Raw genomic sequence first — 20807 nt, 5'->3', positions numbered from 1 at the left:
CTAGCAAAAACAGAGCTGCACGCTGTCACACAAAGCGTATTCCCAACAAGCGCTCGGTTGCTGGTGCCACCATCCATGGTCGCTTTAATCGCTTAATCGCACCGCAACGCAGAGCAGTGCAAGTTTTAATACAGACGTTTCTTGGGGAGAAAAGGGGGAACGCATTGTTTATGCTGCTCTCTAACCCCGGAAAGATAGGGGCGAAGGCATGTGAGGGCGCGGTGCTTCACACTAGTGCACTGCACGGGCTCGGCGCGGGCCGGGACATGATCTGTTTTGCCGGGCCTGGGCCGGGCCCGGGCCTGAAGTTGCGGGCCCGGGCCGGGCTCGGGCTTGAAGCTGCGGACCCGAGTCGGGCTTGGGTCCGTGCTGAAACGGCTGGTGTCCGACTATTCATTCACTATTGCAGAGTAAAGTACACAACTGCGGCGTTGTAGCAGCGACACGGATGAGCTATGGGTTATAGTACGCGCTGAGAAAAAAACTAAGCTTTATTCATTCACTTATTTATTTCCTTATTTCCACGCCGCGATGGCTTAGTGGTCAAGGCGCTTGATAACTGGGCCGGGGAATCAGGGTTTGCTCCTAGCCTCGGCGGCCGCACTTTCCTTTAGGCGGCAAGCAGGACAGCCATGTGCTTTTTTTTTCAAAAGTAACCAGGCTGCATGGTTTGCTTCTAGCTTGTATAGTGGAGCCCTTGTGGCTTTCCTAAAGATCAAAAGGTGATGGAAGGTAAGAAGACCCCCAGTCCTTACCTTTAACGACCATTTCAGCTTCAGGGAAGCTGTAAGGGCTCCACTGTACGAGCTAGAAGCAAACCATGCAGCCTGGTTACTTTTGACGAAGACTGTACTTTGTAGTATAATTGCTAGTTGAAGAAACCCAGGTGGTCGAAATGATCCGGAGCCCTATGCTTCGGTGTCTCTCACAGCGTGACTCCCCTTGGGCCCTGAAGCCCCAAAAGCATAGCTTTTATTTTATAGCTATATTTTTCTCATGTGAGGAAAATCACAAACCAAAACGCGTTTGGTTTTCTTTTTGATCTGCTGACCGGAACATCTCGTAAATGAAATAGCCACAAAAGCTCGCGAGAGTTTGTATATCTCATCTCATAACCACATCTATCCCTCCTCGCTTCTTCAGCCTGGTTGTCATGACAAGTGTATTGCCCTGTAAGTTATCACGTGGTTCGCGTGTTATCTTCTGCTCCACCTGTAAGAGTAAAATTCAACCGGTCTTAATTGACCATTGATCGTTCGTCACCTCAAAACAAACCCATATTCTATTAGAAATGCATTCGGGAAGAACATATTAGTTTTGGACGCTTATCGTCTACAAAACACATACCGTGAAATAGTCAAGCCTTTTAGCTTTTCGTTTCTGCTGAAAGGCGACCAGTTCGGCTATGAGTTCAACCTGTGAGATCGCGTTCACTAAAAAAAATGTCATCCCACTGCTTCCTAGGCAGCTTTAATGTTTATACTTCCGGGCGGCAAAATATAACTGATGAAAATCATGGGGGAATGCAAAGTGGTCGGTTTACGCGCGTATGCAGCCCTTTTTATTTGGCTCTCGGAACTTCCGAGTTTATCTTTACGCACCTACACGAGATCACTGCCCAAAAGACGGGCCTGCCGAGCACTACTCTTAATCACTTCCTTCTGGGTTAAAAAGAACCAACTTTCTGCAAGCTAAACTGTGGTTTCAGAACCTTTGTCGGCCAGTTTCTTATCGGTCTAGTAGCAGTCTACTTGCTCAGAGTGAGCAGTATACCTCAAGCGTTACTGTTCCCGACTTCAACAAGCAGTGATGCGCACGAACTCTGAACTGCTTAGGCTCTATGCCGAAACAGGTCCAACGACAAGTCATTTCACTTGCTCGCTGTGCGCTGTGCACTAATTCGTCGATCACTAGGACAACACTGTTGTCGAGTCACGCTTGATGGCGAAGGAAACTATAGACGATTGCGTCCCTGCTTTCCGTTCAGGCGGAAATAGGCCTGCGCCGAATCACTCGGCTCGCTTGCTGTGCAGTTTTTTTTATTTATTTTTTTTGTCGTAAACACCAACCTGGTGACTTTCGCCTGTGCACGACACACTGACACATGTCGATAGCAAAACCGACAATGCGGGTGCGTCACGGCTAAACACAGGAAATCACTGAACATGGGAGGGTTGACGCATGCTACGAAATGCAACCCGCGATCCAACCAGAGGTCTACCAGACGCTGCAGCCACCGTCGTCGCCATCGCGCAGAACGCAAAGAGAGGTCGTAGAACGCAGACTTGGGTCAGCGCGCCAATGTGTGGAAAGCCGACAGGGTCTTGATCGAAGAGGATGGTGACAAGAGTGCGGAGAAATTAAGGTTGGTCTTGTTTGAATTCCACTTGCGGAGCTCTTCGAATTCTCGAATGTACTATAGGTCACACCGTTCCATCAGGTGCATCGTGTGGAAAGCGAGGGATGTCAGTCTTTTCGCAAGATCAACACCCTGCTTCGGAAGTAGGCGTCAATACCAGATAGACGAAAAGCGTGGATGCCGCGTTTCGATGCACGCGAAACGCAAGAGGCGCCCGTGTGCTGTGCGATGTCAGTGCACGTTAAAGATCCCCAGGTGGTCGAAATCATTCCGGAGACCTCCACTACGGCACCTCTTTCTCTCTTTCTTCTTTCACTCCCACCTTCCTCCCTTCCTTATGGCGCGGTTCAGGGGTCCTCCGAGATATGTGAGACAGATACTGCGCCATTTCCTTTCCTCAAAAACCAATTTACCAATTTACCATCGTCGTTGATTTCGTCACCCAGTCCAACAGCAGTGATAGATAATATAACAAAAATGATGGTTATTATGATGATGATGATGATGATGCAGACGACAATGACAAAAGTTTGGTCGCCAGTGAAAGAATGTCGTGCACTGTGCAAAAAAAAAAAGGGGGGGGGGGGGTGGAGTTTAAGTGTTCAATGAAAGAAGTGCAGTGCAGTGCACACTGCCCGACATCGTATTCAGTGACCAAGGTGCAATGTTCGAGAGTTTTACACTTAACCATTGTACAGTCAATCCGATTTTCTGCCTCCGCGTAAGTGATTAATTTCTTAACACAACATACAGCTGTCTGCATGCGATAAAGGACAGCTTGACCACACTTGCCGATAAAACAGTCGATTTTCCTAAACTCGCAACCCTTACTCGATTCATAGACTCGGAGAACAAAACCGTCCTTACGCTGCCACCAGCGTTCCATTCAATAGATACCGCGATATCAGCAATGCTTAACATCACTGTGAGTAAAGAGAAATAATATGCTGTACTGCCGAGCGCAACAGCGTGTCGCTGCTTGCGCGTATGTCAGAAAGGGTGAAATATGTGGATCCATCTTTAAGCATTGCTATATGAATACATATCAAAGTCAATCAGCGCAGCGACGCGAGAATAAAGTTCAGAAATAACCAGATCCGAAAACGTCTGTCCTATCTCGTTCTTCCTTATTTTCTCCTTGTTGTGTGTAATTGCCTTCTGCCATTTTCATGCGGCTTTCGCAAGCGGAAGCAGGATTTTTTTTTTATTCGCGAAAATTTATTCCCAGTTTCCATCATGCTAGCTCTCTTCGCAGTCAACTTTGTGGCACCAGGAACACAAAAATTTGCGGTAAATTAAGTGTAACTAAGTAATTGCTTTTAGAGCATTGGAGTGGATTCTAAGGAAAGGCAAACGTAGAGGGGCGCGGCAGAGAGTTAGGAGGGCGCATGAGATTAGGAAGTTTGCGGGAATACGGCGGCGGCAGTTGGCGCAGGACAGGGATAACTAGAGACCGGTTAAAGAGGCATGTGTCCTGCAGTGGACGTAGTTGCAGTGCAGTGGGCGATGATGATGGTAGTGGTAAATACGAGACAATGCTTACCTGCCGTTCATATTTTATCTTACCCAAACACAGGTTCTCCCAATTTCTCTAAGCAGTACACCCTCTTGCACATGTCGACTTGTGTACAGTTCGAGTGGTTATTGAAGCGAAATCTCCACTACGGGACCTCTGGCATCGATCGCGGACAGTGCAAATTTGAGCTTCATCTGATTTAGAGGTCAAACCATGAAAAAGAGAAAGAGAAACTGAATCAATATCCATGACTGAGAGTCGAACCCGCGGCTACACGAACAGACCTCCTTTAAAGGGCAACGGCATAGGTTTTAGAAATCGACGAGCTTAAAGGGGTCGGATGGGTGAAACTTGCAGGTAAAGCTTGTGATATCCTTTCCGGATAGCATTTGAAATGGTGAAGTAATCGCCGATTGAAATCGAGACGGCCATCAAGCTTCTCCGTAGCGCACAGCTCCAAGTGGGGGGCGCATCATGACTAGTACATTTCCAACGCATAAACGCTTGCTTTCAAGCAAAAAAAACCAACGCCACCGAAGGCAAAGGCCTCCGAGCGTAGTTTGGTAGCATCCAACTAGCCACTGCAAAGCGTGGTTGGCGGCAGCGGAAGTTTGATATTTTACATTCCGTGACGTCGCACCGAGCTTCTCCGCACTCCTCTGGGGCAGTGAATAGAAGCCTCGAAATTTAATCGTCGATTACGTTACTACTTTAAGTACTAGCGCAAAAATACTTGAAAGGCTTTACCCGCTGTTTACATAGATTTGATTCCTTGAATAGTGCGGAATTCTCAAAAAGTAGTGCAGTTGCCCTTTAAGGGCCGCTCTGCGAGACCACGAGGCTATCGCCGCTTTTTTCTTTCATGGTGTTTATTCCACATGGTTATGTACAGAAAGGGTATATGCTCAAGGCGTCGCACACACACACACAAAAAAAAAACTAGGCTATCGCCGCAGCCGACACACCTCATGTCAAACTGCACCACACTCTCGCGCTGTGCATTAGATAGAGTCATCTTCATCAACTTCCATCTGCTCCGTTCCGCGGCACTGCCTGCTCACAGTCGTCTTCTACGTAGCACAAATCCGTTCTTTCGCTCCGATTAGAATGTAGGAAACATTCTCTATAGTTTTTTTTTTAATCAAGTTGAAGGGTTTCGGTGACTTGAACTGCTACCATAAGCTCTGAGAAGAAAAAGAAGTCTCTTAACTGGAGACATAAGTTCAACGCGAGTGACCCCATGGTATTATTTCTTAGAAAAGCTAGTGAAGCCCAGAAAAAGTCAAGGTTTTGTTGCAAAGAAAAAAGATCCACACAATTCTGCGAACAGCCGCAATTCGTGACAAGCCACATGGCGCAAGCCGTTAGATATGCTTGGCATCTGTGTACAACGTCCTGCCTTCGCTGGGCGCAGACAAAATTATTATTAGTAGGCCGGAGTACAGGGTGCGTCACGGTGTGTCCGAGGTCCTAGCAGCGCACTGTCGCGGATAAATATATAGCGATGGCACTGGTTCGGCATAGGGAGCGAAGTCTCTTTGACGAGGTCCGTGGGCGCATTTACGACCCCAGTCATCACTCCACTCCAGGATCCATCGAATCACTCCATGAAGAGCACGCTGGCTAGTGATACACAAACTGCTCTCTTTAAAACAGCGCGAAAGACAGGGACACAGATATCTGTGTCCCTGTCTTTCGCGCTGTTTTAAAGAAATCATGGTTCACCAACTAGCCTGCACGTCTACACTTGTAAACAAACTGCTCTCTTCCCGACGTTTATTTGTCATTCTTTGCGCGCCGCCTTGAGCATAGCGCATAAAATCTGGGCGCAATGCGGGAGACACTCTTTTCATGCATATTTAGGTGCCGTGTAGCTCATGTTTACTTCCTGTTCGAGTTTATTTTCGAGCGCCCTTTACCGTACATTTCAATTCTCTGCTGACCGCGCGCTCGCTATATCTGCCGCGTCAACCTGCTTTGCTTCTGCCGGCCCAATTTGACGAAAAGCCAAAGTTGATAGATGACTGAAAAAGACAAGGAAGCAATTTAAGTGGCGTGTCAGTCTTCCGTGCACGAACGTGCCCTTAGATGGGCTGCTGCCCCGGGTTATCGTCGTTCGAATCGAGGAACCACGGCGTGACTATAAACTCGGACGGGCCTCGCGTGCTGCAGTCCATCAAGCGCGTCTCCAACCGACTCACGTCCTTTTCCCCGTTCTTTTTTCGCTCTTAACACAATCGAAATTTCGGCTATGAAAATTTTCGGCTCAGCCAACCCGGAGGGCGATCAATAAGTCGCTAAAACAACAACGCGCAGCAGCAGCAGCATCCGCGTATTGATTCCTCCTTTCCTCCCCTGATACGTCCAGCGGTGCGCCGTGGTATAGTCACTCGCATAAACAGCGGCAGCAGTTTTCCCCCGCTGCTATCTCACCTCCCCGCCGCTGCCTCCGCCAGCGCTCGGGAGCTGTTAACGGGCCGAGTCATCAACGAAAAAGCTATCGCGGCTCGCGCGCGATGGCGTCTCGCCGAGGCCGTATTCCGGGCGCCGTTCCTGGTGCCGCCGCTGCCTTGGCAGAATGCGGCCGTACAAATGGCAATTCGAGCCTGCTTCCGGGACGGCGGCTACTCGTTTGCGCTTGCTGTTTCCTGTCCCCGGCGAATGTCGGGCTGCTGCTGCTGTTTCCACGCTGCGTGACACCGACTGTGCGGCAGCACAGCTTCCTCCTGCTCCTTCCTTGCCATTCCCCACCGCAGTGGCGTGGTGGGAAAGGGAAGGCTTAGACTCCCTGCGACGCCCGCGTTTCCCGAGCTGCGCTGCTCTCCCAGTCCCGCTTCCTGTCGGGTCGTTCCGTTTGTCCGACCACGTCGCGCCTAAGATGCCCCGTGCTTACCCTTCTCCAGGTGAGCAGAGGGTGCTGATCTCGGGGATGACGAAGGAGTCAGCGGAAGAAGCCCTTATGACACGCTGCAACCGCGCCGTTAGATCACGTGGATCGCCCACCCTCCTTTGTTGTGCCCGAATGTGCTTAATGATGGTGTGGGAGATACGAAGCGTTCTTTGCAGTATTTCACGAGCCATGGAAGGGAGGCAGCACAGTAACCACGTTCTCGATTTCAACCCAACACGCAACTAGGGGTGGGCGAATATTAAGGAATTTTTTAACAGCGAAACTCGTCGAATTTCTTCTCAAGATTTCGAGTAGTTTCCGAATAATTGGCATTCACTTCGAATAGGACACGCCGTATTTTTTTTATTTTTTTAGACGACCGTTTAAAAACAGAGCCCATTCCAAAGCCGCACAGTATTGTGCCGTGATCGGTCTGTGCAGAAAGAAGGGTTCAGCACCGTGACGCGGTCCATTCATGCGGCGGCGTTCATAATGCTCACTCATATCACCTTTAAGATTGGGAGACGGGAAAGGATTCGTCCAGGCTTAGCAAACACTGCTAGAATCGCCGGTCTCCGAAGCTATGGCTAACGCTCTCGTCCCTCTCGCCTACTGACATGTGGCGCTAGTTTATTTGCTGTCCATATCAGCGGCAAAAGGTAATTTCATGTGCGTATGACGTGACGGTCACACAGTTAGTACAAACAAATGCTGTGCTGTAGCTGGGAAAAACTGAAAATAAAATGCGCCGGCCTGTGCCACTAAATATAACGAGCACATACAGAGTTAATACACTGTATTCGTTCTGCGTGCCTCTTAGTGAACATCAGTGTTGCGTCTTTCGACAGTTACGGCTTTAATGCCATGACTTCTAGCGCCTCCGCTAACGCTTCGCTGTTACGCATGAATTTTCATTTTTTTACGAATATTCGAACAATTGGCCAATAATCACACAAATGTTCGATTCGTATTCGATTCGGTTTCGAAAAAGCACTATTTGCGCACTCCTAATAATTGCTACAGTGTACGGCAACAGCTATTTACTCTCAGCCTCCTCCCGCCTATACGAAACGGCAAGTGCAGATCATGTACCTGCTTTATCGCTAAAAAAGCGGATACAATTTGTGTAGGTCCACACTAAGTAACTGAAATATTTTAAGACGATTGTGTAATTTTGTCGCGCCCGCTTTGCGCTGCAAGTAAGTGCTCTCCTCGTGAAACTGGAATTCCATACTGCATCTCGAACACAGTAAGCAGTGGTTTGAAAAGCATGACTAATTCATGTAATGTATAAATTGCGTATGTACTTCGGTGTTCGTGACTTTTACAGATCTACGAAATCGTATTTTATTTACAATGAACCGCTGTTTGCGATTTCAAGTTGAGATTCGTACACTTGGCGTTAGCACAAGCCTGAAACGACGCAACTGGGCTGACAACGCTGTGGAGATCCTTACGCGATTCAGGCGTAAAGGAAACCGAGAAGTTGAGGACTTGGAGAAGGAGGGCAGATACGATTCACAGGATTACCGAAACAGGTGTTTTTATGCAGATATATTATACTTTTTTTTTAGCTGCAGCACGCATAAAATGTAAGCTCTCGTAAATTAAACTGGATTTTGGTGCTTTTCTAGGGTCGTGCGTACTAGAAAGAGCTTCAGAGTTATTACATTATTAACCAAGCAAGAACAATGGTCAGAACTTGGTTACCACATTTTGTTGTCAAGCCGCCGCGGTGGCTCGGTGGCTATGGTGCTCAGCTGCTGTCCCGAAAGACGCGGGTTCGATCCCGGCCGCGGCGGCTGGAATTTCTTTGGAGGAGAAATTCGAGGCCCGTGTACTGTGCGATGTCAGTGCACGTTAAAGAACCCCAGGTGGTCGAAATTTCCGGAGCCCTTCACTACGGCGTCTCTCATAGCCTGAGTCGCTTTGGGACGTTAAACCCCCTAAACCAACCAACCAACCATTTTGTTGTCAGCTTGCATAAGCAAATAAGATAAGAAAGAAAACTGGTGTGTGCTTTTGCACCTGTGCAAGCATACTGAAACTGCTAACGCATCGTGCGAGCTGATAAATATAGCCATCTCGCCTGCAGTAATGAATTGCTCGTTTTTGCTAGATCAAGACATTTTTGCGCTCCTTGCAATGCTTCCTAAGATCTCTAGAGGCGGTGCTAGGATGCCCAGTTGAAAGAAGAAGCTCGCCACGCCTCCGGCTGGTGATAAACGGCGCGCCTGATAGAAGCGTGGTATTTAATAAAATAATAAAAATAAAACGAAAACCACACGCGAAACTCAAAGTACGCTGCACACAGGGAAACAAAAAAGTGAACAGGCACGAAACGCTCAGCTAAGCATAAAAACAAGAAAAAAGAGAAACGCTCTGAAGATTGGTGATTAGAATCGAGGCGTCATCGCAGACTCTTGGAGTCGAAGGGTGTGGCGGGCTCTCCGTCACCCGGTTTCCCATCGTGCGACTCCGACCAAACTTTTTTTTTCTTTTCTCGATTGGCTTCAAAGCACCGTAATTTTCTTCTGCAATAGAACTGGCCATCTTCCACGTCCGCCCACACTAATCCTCAATGCTGGCCTCGCCTTGCTACGATGTATTACATTCGCAGTTTTCTGTAGTTTGCTTTAGTAATCTGGGTTCCTTAACATTTAAACGCCCGAATCAGGAGCGGATGATGAATTAGGAGACAATTTCTTGTCAGACCCAACAATTCTGCACAAAAGCATTTTTGAACGAGAAAAAGTTTATGAAAGCAATTTTTTTAAATATATTGTAAGATTTCATTATAACAATCAATATAGCCGCAGATCTTCTGTCGGCAGGCTTGCAGTTTCTTGCTGTTAACGTTTTTGCTATAGGTAAAAGCGTTCCGGATTGGTTTTCTATAGCAGTCTTAAGTGCCTGATGCGAGCGATGCAAAAACTTTTCAAGTTTTTGCAACACAGTGGAAGATTGAACCATTACCTTCAATATATCCGTAGCCGTACCTTACAATTTGCCAACATTCAAAATTCTTGCCCAAGAATGTTGGACATGCTTTTGCGAAATCTACATCTGTTCACTCTTCTGAGGCAGCGACATCGAGCAAAGTTACCGCTATGTTGAACATAAGCAAGTGCAATTTGCTATCATACATAAGGAGTGACGCAATCAACAAATACGGGTAGCTTCTATATCATAAGTAGGGTAGCTCGAGTCAATACAGCTCCCGCACTTTCCGCTCTGGAGTGGACACAGCCCCGATAGGTCGTTAGATATTTGTTCGTGCTGGCATAGTTAATTCATTCATTTAATTTGTTCTTCACAACATGACGTATACATTCTGAAAGGGACAGAGAAAAAAAAGTCGTTTCAGTACGGCTTGAAAAAAAATCACGGTCCCCTTGGCATTGACGGCACCGAAGCAATACAGTTTAGAAAGCAAAATACGTTAAGAAAGCAAAGACGTTCTACACTTAGACTTAATGATGCCGTGCACTTGAGTAGTGGGGAACAGGAGTGCCATAGAATGTAAGATGACTCCCTTTGCACTGCCTACACCACAAGCAGAATATAACACGTTTAGGATGTTTACAAGTGCCAGCAGCCTAGTTTTCAAGTTGTCGTTTCAATGGAAAGAATGACACACAGTGGTGTCTAAATTTGAACCGTGGTTTAAGTCGCAGCTCCAATAATGAACCGCCTCGTTTTAAACCTGCTGTTGTGGTGACAAGACGAATTATGGCGCTGAGTTACTAGTGCGTAAATAACTAAAGAAGCAGCGAAGCTCTAAGAAATGTCAAAAATTGCGTCTACTGTGAACCATTTTCTTTCAAACTAAACTGTCTTTGCTTAAGCACCCGATGCCGAAAGCAAAAACATAGCAGTACAGTAGTCCGGAAAAGTGATGCAAAATTTTATGGCGACACCAGAATCCGTGCTTGCCGCGACATGGTAATTTACGGATAGACGAGAGCTCCAATTCACAGATGCTTTGCATTCGTTTGATGTCTGTACGGGCAAGAAGCCGGCGAGCTTCGAGGCTTTTACGACCTCGAGTTAACGTGCTCGGATTTCTCGAGTACTATGCTATGAGGTCCCGCTTGCTTTTTTTTTTCTTTTTTTTTTTCGCTGCTTCGTGGTAGAACCAGCACTGCCGCGCTTAAGCTTGCGCATGAAGATCAGTTCAAAGGCGTCGGTGTCTTCTTCGCCAGCTTTGGCAGGAATCAGCGCTCGTCACTTTGTGTTTTCGTCCTCATTCGCTGTCGCCCACACGCGTACATACGAAGGTGGTCTCACTGCTAGCGCTTGGCCTCTAATCGCTGATGTTGCAGCACTTAGATGGGTCAGCTAACGGTGTTGCACTGCCGCAAACTACTACTGCTAATCTTTTAAACATCGGCTATTGAAAAAGGCTCTGACTGCTTCAAAGAAAACAATGCCTGGGCTCTGGAGGGCCTAGTGACTGGTGAAAACCGACAGGCCAAGCACTGCCGCGGAAAAGTTTGAAACGATCAAGAGCAAGGATGTAAGGTCCGCTTCTCGAACTCTCGTTCTGTATTTGCACCATTCTAAAATGTTCTGTGTGCACCCCCCGCCAATTGCGAAACAGAAAGTATGCTGACCTATTCACAACGGTGGAGAAAAAAAATTAAAATAGCTCCAATTAAAGATAACTAATCCATCCTTGGCATTCATAACAGGAGGTGCTAACCACGCCGCTGTCTTCAAAGGGGTGGATCAAATCCTGAAATCAGCCAAAAGGAATTGACAACCAAATGGAGTTAGGGAGAATTAACAACGCGCGTTGCCTTCTTCATTAGGGACTTTTCCCTAACTAGTGTTCAAATTGTGAAAAACAAAAGGGTCAAAACGTGCAATATCGACGCTCCAGACAAGTCACAGCGAAAATTTTATTATTAAATAAAAAAAAAATAAGGGGGCTAAGCGGCGATGGGTTCACAGGCGGCAGCGTTGCGGCGTAACCCTTTCAGTGCAGCAGCGAGGCGGGTCACTAACTGCGTACGACGGCGCTCAGTTCCAGGAGCTGCGTCTGTCCGGCAGCGTCGCAGCGCAAGTGGAGGTCCTGGCGGAAACCGAAGCAGCCAAGGGTCTCGTTCTGGGCAACAGTTCCGTACTGCGCACCTCGGGCAGAGGACAGTGGCTCGCGCTTCGGGCACGCTCCTGCCGCTCCTGCTACTACCGAGCCGTTTTCTACGCCCTGAACAGCCGCGAAGGTGAGTGGCGCCTCGGCTCGATCGCTTGCTGGCCCATGTCCTCAGACATAGAGGGACTGCTCAAAGCGACTTCAGAGCCGTGACCTGGAATAAGCCTGATCATTCCTGTAAAGTCTTTGGGCAACACGTGAAGGCGTCAGATTTCGGTTACAACATTCCACGATGCCGACAGTGACGTCATTTATTCCGGAAAAAGACTCCGCAAAGCTGTCGCGGTGAACATAGACCTTGCGGTGCAACGCCACACTAGAAAGGGCCAGTGAGTTCGCAATCATCGCATGTTTGCATTATAACGAGAACCTGTTCTGTCCCCACGAACCTTATTCTTTCCTTCGACGTCATTTTCCCGACATCTCCAGTGGTCCTTCAATTCTGTTTTCCTTGTGGCCAAATAAAAGACTCTAATTTGCGCAAAGCTCGCAGCTTGTGTTTCTATTTACGATATGCCGAGAACGAACCAATGAGGAAATCCGAAAGCCAATATTTCTCAGCCATCGCAGTGTCTTTTTTTAAAGCTTAATTAATAAAAAAAGCGCTTTTTTACTTGGTAGTGACAGAATTTAAACATCGCGTGACTGTTTTGGCTTTCTGTGCAGGAAGGTTAGCTCTTATAATTTAGCACTGCTCAGCACGGCTTGTTAAATATGCACTTTGTCAGTAGATTCATGCGCCGATTACGCCACTTGCGCGTGGTCATGCGCATCGTTTGGTTCCTGGCTTCACTGCGAGAGCGAACAGTGCAGAGACGGGACATAAACAACGTGCATGTGCTGCGAACGCGTCGGTGTTGTAATGTCTCTTCTTAGCACAGACCCTTGGATACAATCACAGCGCCAACAGTTTTATACGGAGTGCGTTCCGCTCTTGGTGCTTATTTTGTTTTATTTTGTCTTCGTTTCTTGCGCGTGGGTTCTCAATTTGAGCGCAAACTAAGCAGCACATCCATATAATCCGAACCTTGTTTGGTGAGGTGAGTGGCCCAGCCGGAAATATTCCCATGCGAAGTCGCTCAGCAACACACAGGCGCTGCTCTGGGTCCATCCCAGGTAGGATGTTTCTTCCTGCTAAACACTTGCTTCCAAGATGTTAAAATTTCTTCCGCACAGTAGAAGACTGCCATGTACACTCAAGTAAGGGGCGTGCTTTTTTTAATATTTTTACAGGTTGCGGCTCTTACTCGAAAGCGGCATTTTCGCACTCAATTCTTTTGACTACAATGGAACCTATAGATTATGCGTACCCTGCTTTTGCGACGACCCACGTTTTAAGACGAATTATCGTGGTCTTTGTGCACCCTTTTTGGAGGTAACCGCGCTGAATGTCTGGGTGGTACCGACGACCGTCAAGAAGCACACACAAAGAAACAGGCTGGTAGGGTACTCCACTAGCAGGCGTCACGCCACCTCAAGTTAGTGCGAATAAGAATTAAGGCGGTGACACGCGTGTATAGCGACGCGCTTTGGCGCTCGACAGTAAATTCGATTTGGACGACATTTCGAATCGGCTCTACTTGCGTTTACGATCCGCAGTCATCGGTGCAATGCGGCTCTCGCTTAGCCTGCTTTTCCGCTCGTATAGATGCCCAGTGCTTTGCGAAAATCATTGTACTTTCATTTTATTGTGCTGTTATTGCGTTATTGATAAACTGGTAACCAGGGGCGCTATGCAGTATTCCCCCGGTTTGGCGAAACTGGCGAAGCCCTCAGATGAATGAACTAATGGCATCACGGCATAAAATTCACCCTTCGCCATGCCTCCAGTTTCTTTGGGTTATCAGAGTCACTCTGGGTTTATCACCACTTGTGCATCACCTCCCGTGCTTCACGGGGTGTTGACAAAGTGCGGCTCACGTGATCACACTGTCCAAGTTTAAGTTCAAGTTTATTGTCAAGTGAATACAATGCATCAGAGTATGTATTACAAAAAGAGGTCCCGAAGCGGAAACCTGTAGTGGGACCTCTTGTAAGAAAGTAGATGTACAGCCGGCCAAATCTTTAGCTGGCGTGCGTGATGGCCATGTTTTCCGTGCTCCTGCGGCTCATGACGGAGACAACTTGTGAAAATACCAAATATAAGCACGCTGGCTAAGCCAGTGCTTACAAGTGAGCTTTCCGCAACTTTGCTTCGTCGCAAAGCGCAGGAGCACAGAAAAAGTGGCCGTCGCGCACCCTAGGTAAAAATTTGGCTAGCTGTGCTTGTAAACATTAGCTATGCAAGAAATAAACATAAATTAAAGCGAAAGAACAAACAATGACCGCAATAACAATTACTGAACATCAATACAACAGCAGCAAAAGGAATTAAAAACACACCAATTGTAACCCAGCAAGAAAATAACACATAACGACGTTATTTGTTAGAGAAAAAAAAAGGGGGGATCTAGGTTCTCCAAACGAAAAAACGTAATGACCGTTTGAATGAAGTAAGAGACGTTGAGCATTTAACTGCGAAGGGCAGGCTGTTCCAGTGGTCAATTGGTTGCCTTCTTTCATTTGTTTATACGTACACCGAGTGCATTACTTGTGCAAGTAAGTTATGCTAGCTATGCTTTTAGTTGATTTTTATTACGGACCTCATGGTGCTTCATCAGCATTTTATACTGTGCAAGATGCGCATTGAATGCGCTATAGAATAATTTGTAATTAATTATATTTTACCATGTACCGTGGAGAACGCTGCGGTCGCATCATCACCTGTGATGTCTTTGACTTGACGCAAAAATTCGCCGAGGAGCGGAGCTTCTTTTCACGTGACCTGGCAGACGGCGCGCGAGATTTCAGTGGAGCGATGGTTCTGCAGGTTAGCTCTGCGCAGTCACGGTGAACAAAGGTGACGCAGGGGAAGCGATGAAAACTTGTCTGTTCCTGTGCACTCGTTGCAGCTTCTTTCTTTTTCGCAATAGCTACATTTAAGACAGTACTTTGTCAACAACGGCCACTTCTGCACCTTGCATCGGTGCGAAATAAATGTATCGATGGAAAATCGTCTAGACGGCCCGGAAACTAGGCACGCATGTATCAGTTTCACCATTCCATTTCGTAATATCATAATACGACCGTTGGTCTGGGACCATCACGCTTACTATTTTTCGCCACTTCTTAGCACTCCTGGGGCAAGATCGGCAGCTTAGAACTTGTGCGTTAGAATTATTTTTAGATTACATCAAGAGAAATACGGTTGCTGAGGGTTAATTACAGCTTGCGTACAGCCCTTTTTGTAATGTGGAATTGGCGATGTTATGGCTGAGGGCTAGCTCACTTCTGAACATTGTTAACATTTCATCTGTCACACTGACCTATGTTTCAACATTACGCAAAACAGTGACATGTAGAATAACTGGACATTTGAGCAAATCATTTGATGTCATAATCATCTGAAAAGCGGGTCCTAGTTATTTTCCAGATATCCTCATGCAGCCTGATCTTGGCCCGCAAATTTATTTTACTAAATAACTGTGCCTTAGCATACACTTTAATCGCCAAATAAAGCACTTGCAAAGCAAAGCTAGCAAGGCTGCCCTAAACAAACCTGCGTTTAGTTTATGCCAGTATTAGCCTTCAAAGTCCAAATCTTTTTCTTGTTAAGATGAACTACCCTAATCCTTAATGGGCTGTGAATGGCGTACGTTTTCTAATTTCTAAGTGTTTGACCACTGAGATAAATGCTGTTGTTTTTATTCCGTGTCTGTGCATCACTAACATTTGAGCGTGCGAACGTGCCTGGTTGCTCCTCTTGTCGTTGTTTTCCTGACTCAAGTAAGTTAATCTCATTGATTCCTTGAATAGATCTGAGACTTTGAAGGAGCCTTTATTCCAATGTATGAGCCATCGACACATCCCACGATATCCGTGATGCTTCCGAGAAGGGTGATACGTTCCTTAATATAAGCGCGATCGGCCGCAGTCTTGAGATAAACGAGCCACCACTTTTGCACAGCGCGTCGGAGACATCCTTCTGTACTACTTCGTACAGTGGTCTGGTGACGTTCAGTGCACCGACGCTACTCTTTAAACTCTAGATCCTGTAGGACTGAAGACTTTTACGTCGACTGTGAGCAACTGAGGCCCGCCAGGCAGTCTCCACAGACGTAGCTCGTCGCCTAGCTCATCGCCCAGCCAGCGCACCCACGTTTTCGGCAGGCGAATATGATGCCGGACTCTTGGTCGGTTAAGTCATTAAACGGGTCCATACGGTCATACTTACATTTGCCACCGCTCGAAGTGATGGCCCAAGCTGCTGCAGCTGCCGCTACTGCCGCCGTGACAATCCCGAGTTGGATTCCGGGGATTTCTTTATTCATGATTTTTTCTCGGGTTCGCCAATCACATAAATCATCAGGTCGCAGGTCCTCACGTCGACGATAGCGTTCGACACTCTCCACATGCACCGGTTAACCATTGCGAAGTGTGGTCGCCAATGAGCCAATGATCCAGTCGCCTGTCGCGGACGCTTTAAAGCCGCGGCTACGTCACCGAACAACACTGACCAATGCCAGAGGATCAAATGAATCCGAAATGACGATGGGTAATGGATCCTTGTATATCATGAACTCAGATTAGGCATTCAATAATAAGCAGCGGCTAGCTCAAAAACACCTTCTACTGCGGCTTGAATGCGAAGCACCCTAGTTCTCAACACCGAGATAGCGACACACTGCAAAATCTACAGCTACCAGTCCTACAGTTACCAGGGAAATTATGCACCCGTGAAGCACCGTTACGCTTCGCCGACTTTTTTTTATTTTCCTCCGCAAGCAGTAGTAGTGACAATAGGTGAAAATGCCAGCGTGTTTCTCTGCGTCGCCGCTGAATGAAGCCTTCGGCACCTGCGGTAAGCCGAACTCGAAAACCACCCCCTGACGATAGGCAAGAGGGAAAATCTGCATCGGCGGAGGCGGAGAGGCATAAAAACCTTCAAATCATCACAGTGCTTTAGAGAGGCGAGTGAAGCCACGCCCCCATGCGAGCGGCGAGCGCGCAGAGAGGGAAAGCCGCGCCGAAAGCGAGCCGCGTCATCAGCTGATCCAACGCGGTGCGCCAAGTATAGCGAGATATGCGTAATGCAGCACATGTAAAAGCATAAAAAAAATCAATAGCAAGCCTTGAAGCCAGACAAAGTAAAGCGAAATGTAAAAGCAGCGAGTGCAAAACATAAAATTAATAGCGAGCCATAAAAGCCAGCCAAAGTGAAGCGAAACTAATTGGCGCAACTTCCAGGCAATGGCATACGGCAAAAAGGAATACCACGATCCTAGCAGCGCGTTCTATTTACGCAGTTCATCGCTTCAGGCCATCTGAGCGTCTGGGTTGCCCAGTTAGGGGGAGCGGCCCTTGCACGACTGCATACGGTATTTTTCGTGGTTAGTAAAGCAACCTGTCTAGATCGATACTTGCGTGAATACTAGCGTCCGTGTCAACGCCCTCACGTGTCATGTGAACATGATTAGAGCGCATTTAAAATTTTTCGCGCTCATGAGAAGCGATTCGCAGTAGTGTTACCTCGATTTGCGAGAAATCCTAGCGGCGCGCAGCAACTTTGAGTGTAATAATGCGAACAGAAAGGTCTTCTCGGTAGTTTGCGGTAATTGCGTTTTTGTGCAAATAAGGCTTTAGGTTTATTCAGGCAGAAACTGGCGACGCGATTACTTTCAGACCGTCATGCATGATGTTATCATTAAAGGTGATGCCAAGGGGATAACGACTCGTAACGTGTCGAAGTAAATATCACTCGCGGTCAAATGACAACCTCGGCTGCCCGCTGTCTAAGTGAAGCCTTGCTTAGCAGGTTTTGTCTGTCACAAAATTGAATTTGTCCCGAGGGAGGAGACAAAACCTGCACACTCTGCGGTAAGGGAACAGCCGCGACGTATAATAGCAATTCTTTCTCCAGCGCAGAGCTCGTGTCGCGCCCTCCGCGTCAGGCTCTGCCGGCCCAGCAACCTGACGCCACCGTTGGTTAAAGCTGTGAGTCAATACAGACGAGAGATGACCGTTGGTTCTGCAGGATTCGCTTGGATACAAGTGACTGCGTTGCGCCTCATAATGGAGTCCCAGCCTGCAGTCGCCGGGCAAGGCTGATGTACGGCGGTGCCTTGGCCGGGTCGCTTGAGCCTCGTCCAAACAAAGCGTGGGCTACAATGGGCCACTGTGCTCGCGTTGCGCCTGTGTTCGTGCAGATTGCGCTTCTCGCCGTGCAAGGCCATTCGTATCAACTTGCCCGGGGCACCGACAGCCTGCTCACTGACGTCTTACGCGCGTATGTAGGTTGTGTGCGGGGCTTATGTAACCGACGCTCATTCGAGCTGGGCGCGAGGGTAAGCCGTTCCGAGTACTGTGCCGTGATCAAACGCGTTTTTTTTTTTTGCCTTCACATTTTTTGCAAATGGCCTGTAAGCGTGCACACTTTAATCTTCCTGTCAGATGCTGAGAAATGCTGCATAGAAATGCTGCATAGCTTGATTCTCAAAATAACGAGAAAAAGAAATTAGTGGGAGCGCCGTAAAAAGGAAGCGTTCGAACCTGTCGGTGGTATTTTGAAGCACGGGCACAAAAGTACAACCAAAAACTGCGTAGTGAAAGAAGAAAGACGAATCAAATCGTGTCATGTCCTGCATTTTTAAGAAGAGTAAAAATTATACTAAGAAGTCACCGCCGGATGTGTGTCTCCTTTTGTATGCCGTCTTGCGAATATGAATGCATCGTTACAAGACAACACTGTAGTGCGTCAGAGATGCGTTAATAAGCTAACGGAATGGTTGCATTTTAAATATTCGTGTGTCTATGCGTGCGCCAACTGAAATAGGAAGGAATGAGGTGCCCGTTAAGGTTGCATTCATCTGCTAAAGCAACCAGCCGTCTTTGAAACACAGAAAAACAATGGTGAATATATATATATATATATATATATATATATATATATATTTAATTAGATAAATAAATAATTGAGCAATCATTTTAGACAGTAGATAGTTTGTTGTAACCGAGAATTCGACGGAAATTTGTCTGGTCAGGCATGGGGATCCAGAGAAATGAAGAAGCAGCCACCAATCATAGTCGAAAAAAGACAAGATGTTTCGAAACCCGTATGGCTTTCTTACTCACAATGAGCAGGACAGGATCGGTGGTGCATCTATATGCGAAAACTACTGCGTAATTATCGGGCGTAGAAGCTTGGAATGGAGTCTAAGCTCTTGTTTAAAGATTCTTGCATGGTCTGAGTGAATAGGGATTCGAGCTGAAGGCCCGTTGTCAGGTTCCTTTCCTTGGAGAAGACACAAGCCTTGCTCCAGTCAATCCGGCGGCCAGTGTCATTTTACAGATAGTTTTGCAGAAAGAATAAAGGACAGCATGCCACCGCCGAGGCTCAAGGCCGCTCGCTACCTGTGACCCTCCCGCGTTGTACCGTTGCGAACTGAGTTAGCGACGGTCGTTCATTAGATTAACTTGACAAGGTCCTTATCCCTCAATTCCTGAGCTTCGTGCAGAGCGAGGATCTCGGACCAAGCAGACTTGATGATTTAGGTGCAAGAATAGATTTCTCTCAGTTTGCTGCTTTCTCCTCAGTCCGACAACTTCCCACGATTCTTTGGCGGTGTAATTCGATGTAGCATAATAACACCCCCAAGGTTATGACTCATACTCATGCATATAGCTACGGCCTTTGTCAAACATATGCATACTAGTTTTGCTTCTAAGCCGTATAATAGAGCTGTTGTAGCATCTGTGGAAGTCGCAAGACTCGGAGGGGTGAGGGCGAGAAGTCTTCTCACCTCAGGTAGATTTGGAAGCCTGCATGGCGATGCATTACGAGCCGCACACCAAGGTCCTGAAACAAGCAATTTGGGCTGTGTATTTTTGATAATTGATGTACGTAGAAAAAATGATAACCACCGTCGTCATACACACATGCACAAGAAGCGTTGCACTGTTTTTTGTTTTTCTTTTTCAAATTCGATGCTGTTTATAGGCTCAATGTACGGCTCCCAACACGACAACGTTGAGGCGCGAGGGCTATGGCGCAACGCCTAGTCAAGAGCCCGCTTTACGAGACCCGTACTTTACGGCGCCTCGGCTGTCCCATGAGGGACGGCCGCTTGAAATCAGACCAGGACCTTTCTCTATCGTTCGTGCACATAATAGAGATAACAGCAATACAACACGCACTCGATCAAATGACGGACATAATGCGACAACTTTCGCTGCACTAATACCAGGCTCCATCAGTACCCTGAAAAATCTCGTGACGGCAAATAACCTAAGAAACTCTCGAAATTGTACATATCTTGTGCAAGGGGCTTAACAACCCAGTATAGCTTACGTGGACCCAAAATAAAGCGAGTGACATTCAAAATGAGCACGCTCACCAGCTTACCTGCGGTTCGCTTTGCCGGGTGCCACTGGTTGCATGAACAGGGCTCAGCGAACCAAACCCAAGGGACGTGTATCTTTCAAGTAAGCCTATATTCAATAAAGCGCACTTGAGATTGGCAACTGGTACTACACCGAACCGTATTCCACACTCACCTTACAACAGGCGAGGATCGTCAGACAGGCTATACTGAACAGGACCCACGCGGAGTACACGTTTGAACACTCACTAGTCGCCATTTTCTCCATTTCATCCGCCGCGGTGGTTCAGTGGTTATGGCGCTCGGCTGCTGACCCGACAGACGCGGGTTCGATCCCGGCCACGGCGGTCGAATTTCGATGGAGGCGAAATTCTAGAGGCTCATGTGCTGTGCGATGTCAGTGCCCGTTAAAGAACCCCAGGTGGTCGAAATTCCTGGAGACTTTCACTAAGGCGTCCCTCATAGCC

The 20807-nt window shown here is 47.4% G+C and overlaps 1 protein-coding gene across 1 annotated transcript in view; it reads left to right on the top strand.

The window, feature by feature from the left end:
* LOC149352684 (uncharacterized) overlaps positions 1 to 20807 on the top strand; it is a 290443-nt gene that overhangs the window by 203837 nt on the left and 65799 nt on the right. Inside the window, exon 6 of the mRNA XM_089581905.1 lies at positions 11795 to 11993. Within this exon, the coding sequence (XP_089438031.1) occupies positions 11795 to 11993 (199 nt within the window). The remainder of the gene's footprint in view (positions 1 to 11794; positions 11994 to 20807) is intronic.

Source organism: Amblyomma mixtum, chromosome 3 (genome assembly GCF_055824585.1).
Source record: "Amblyomma mixtum isolate Tamu chromosome 3, ASM5582458v1, whole genome shotgun sequence".
In the NCBI taxonomy this organism is placed as follows: Eukaryota; Metazoa; Arthropoda; class Arachnida; order Ixodida; family Ixodidae; genus Amblyomma; species Amblyomma mixtum.
This window is presented reverse-complemented; position numbering and strand designations above follow the sequence as displayed.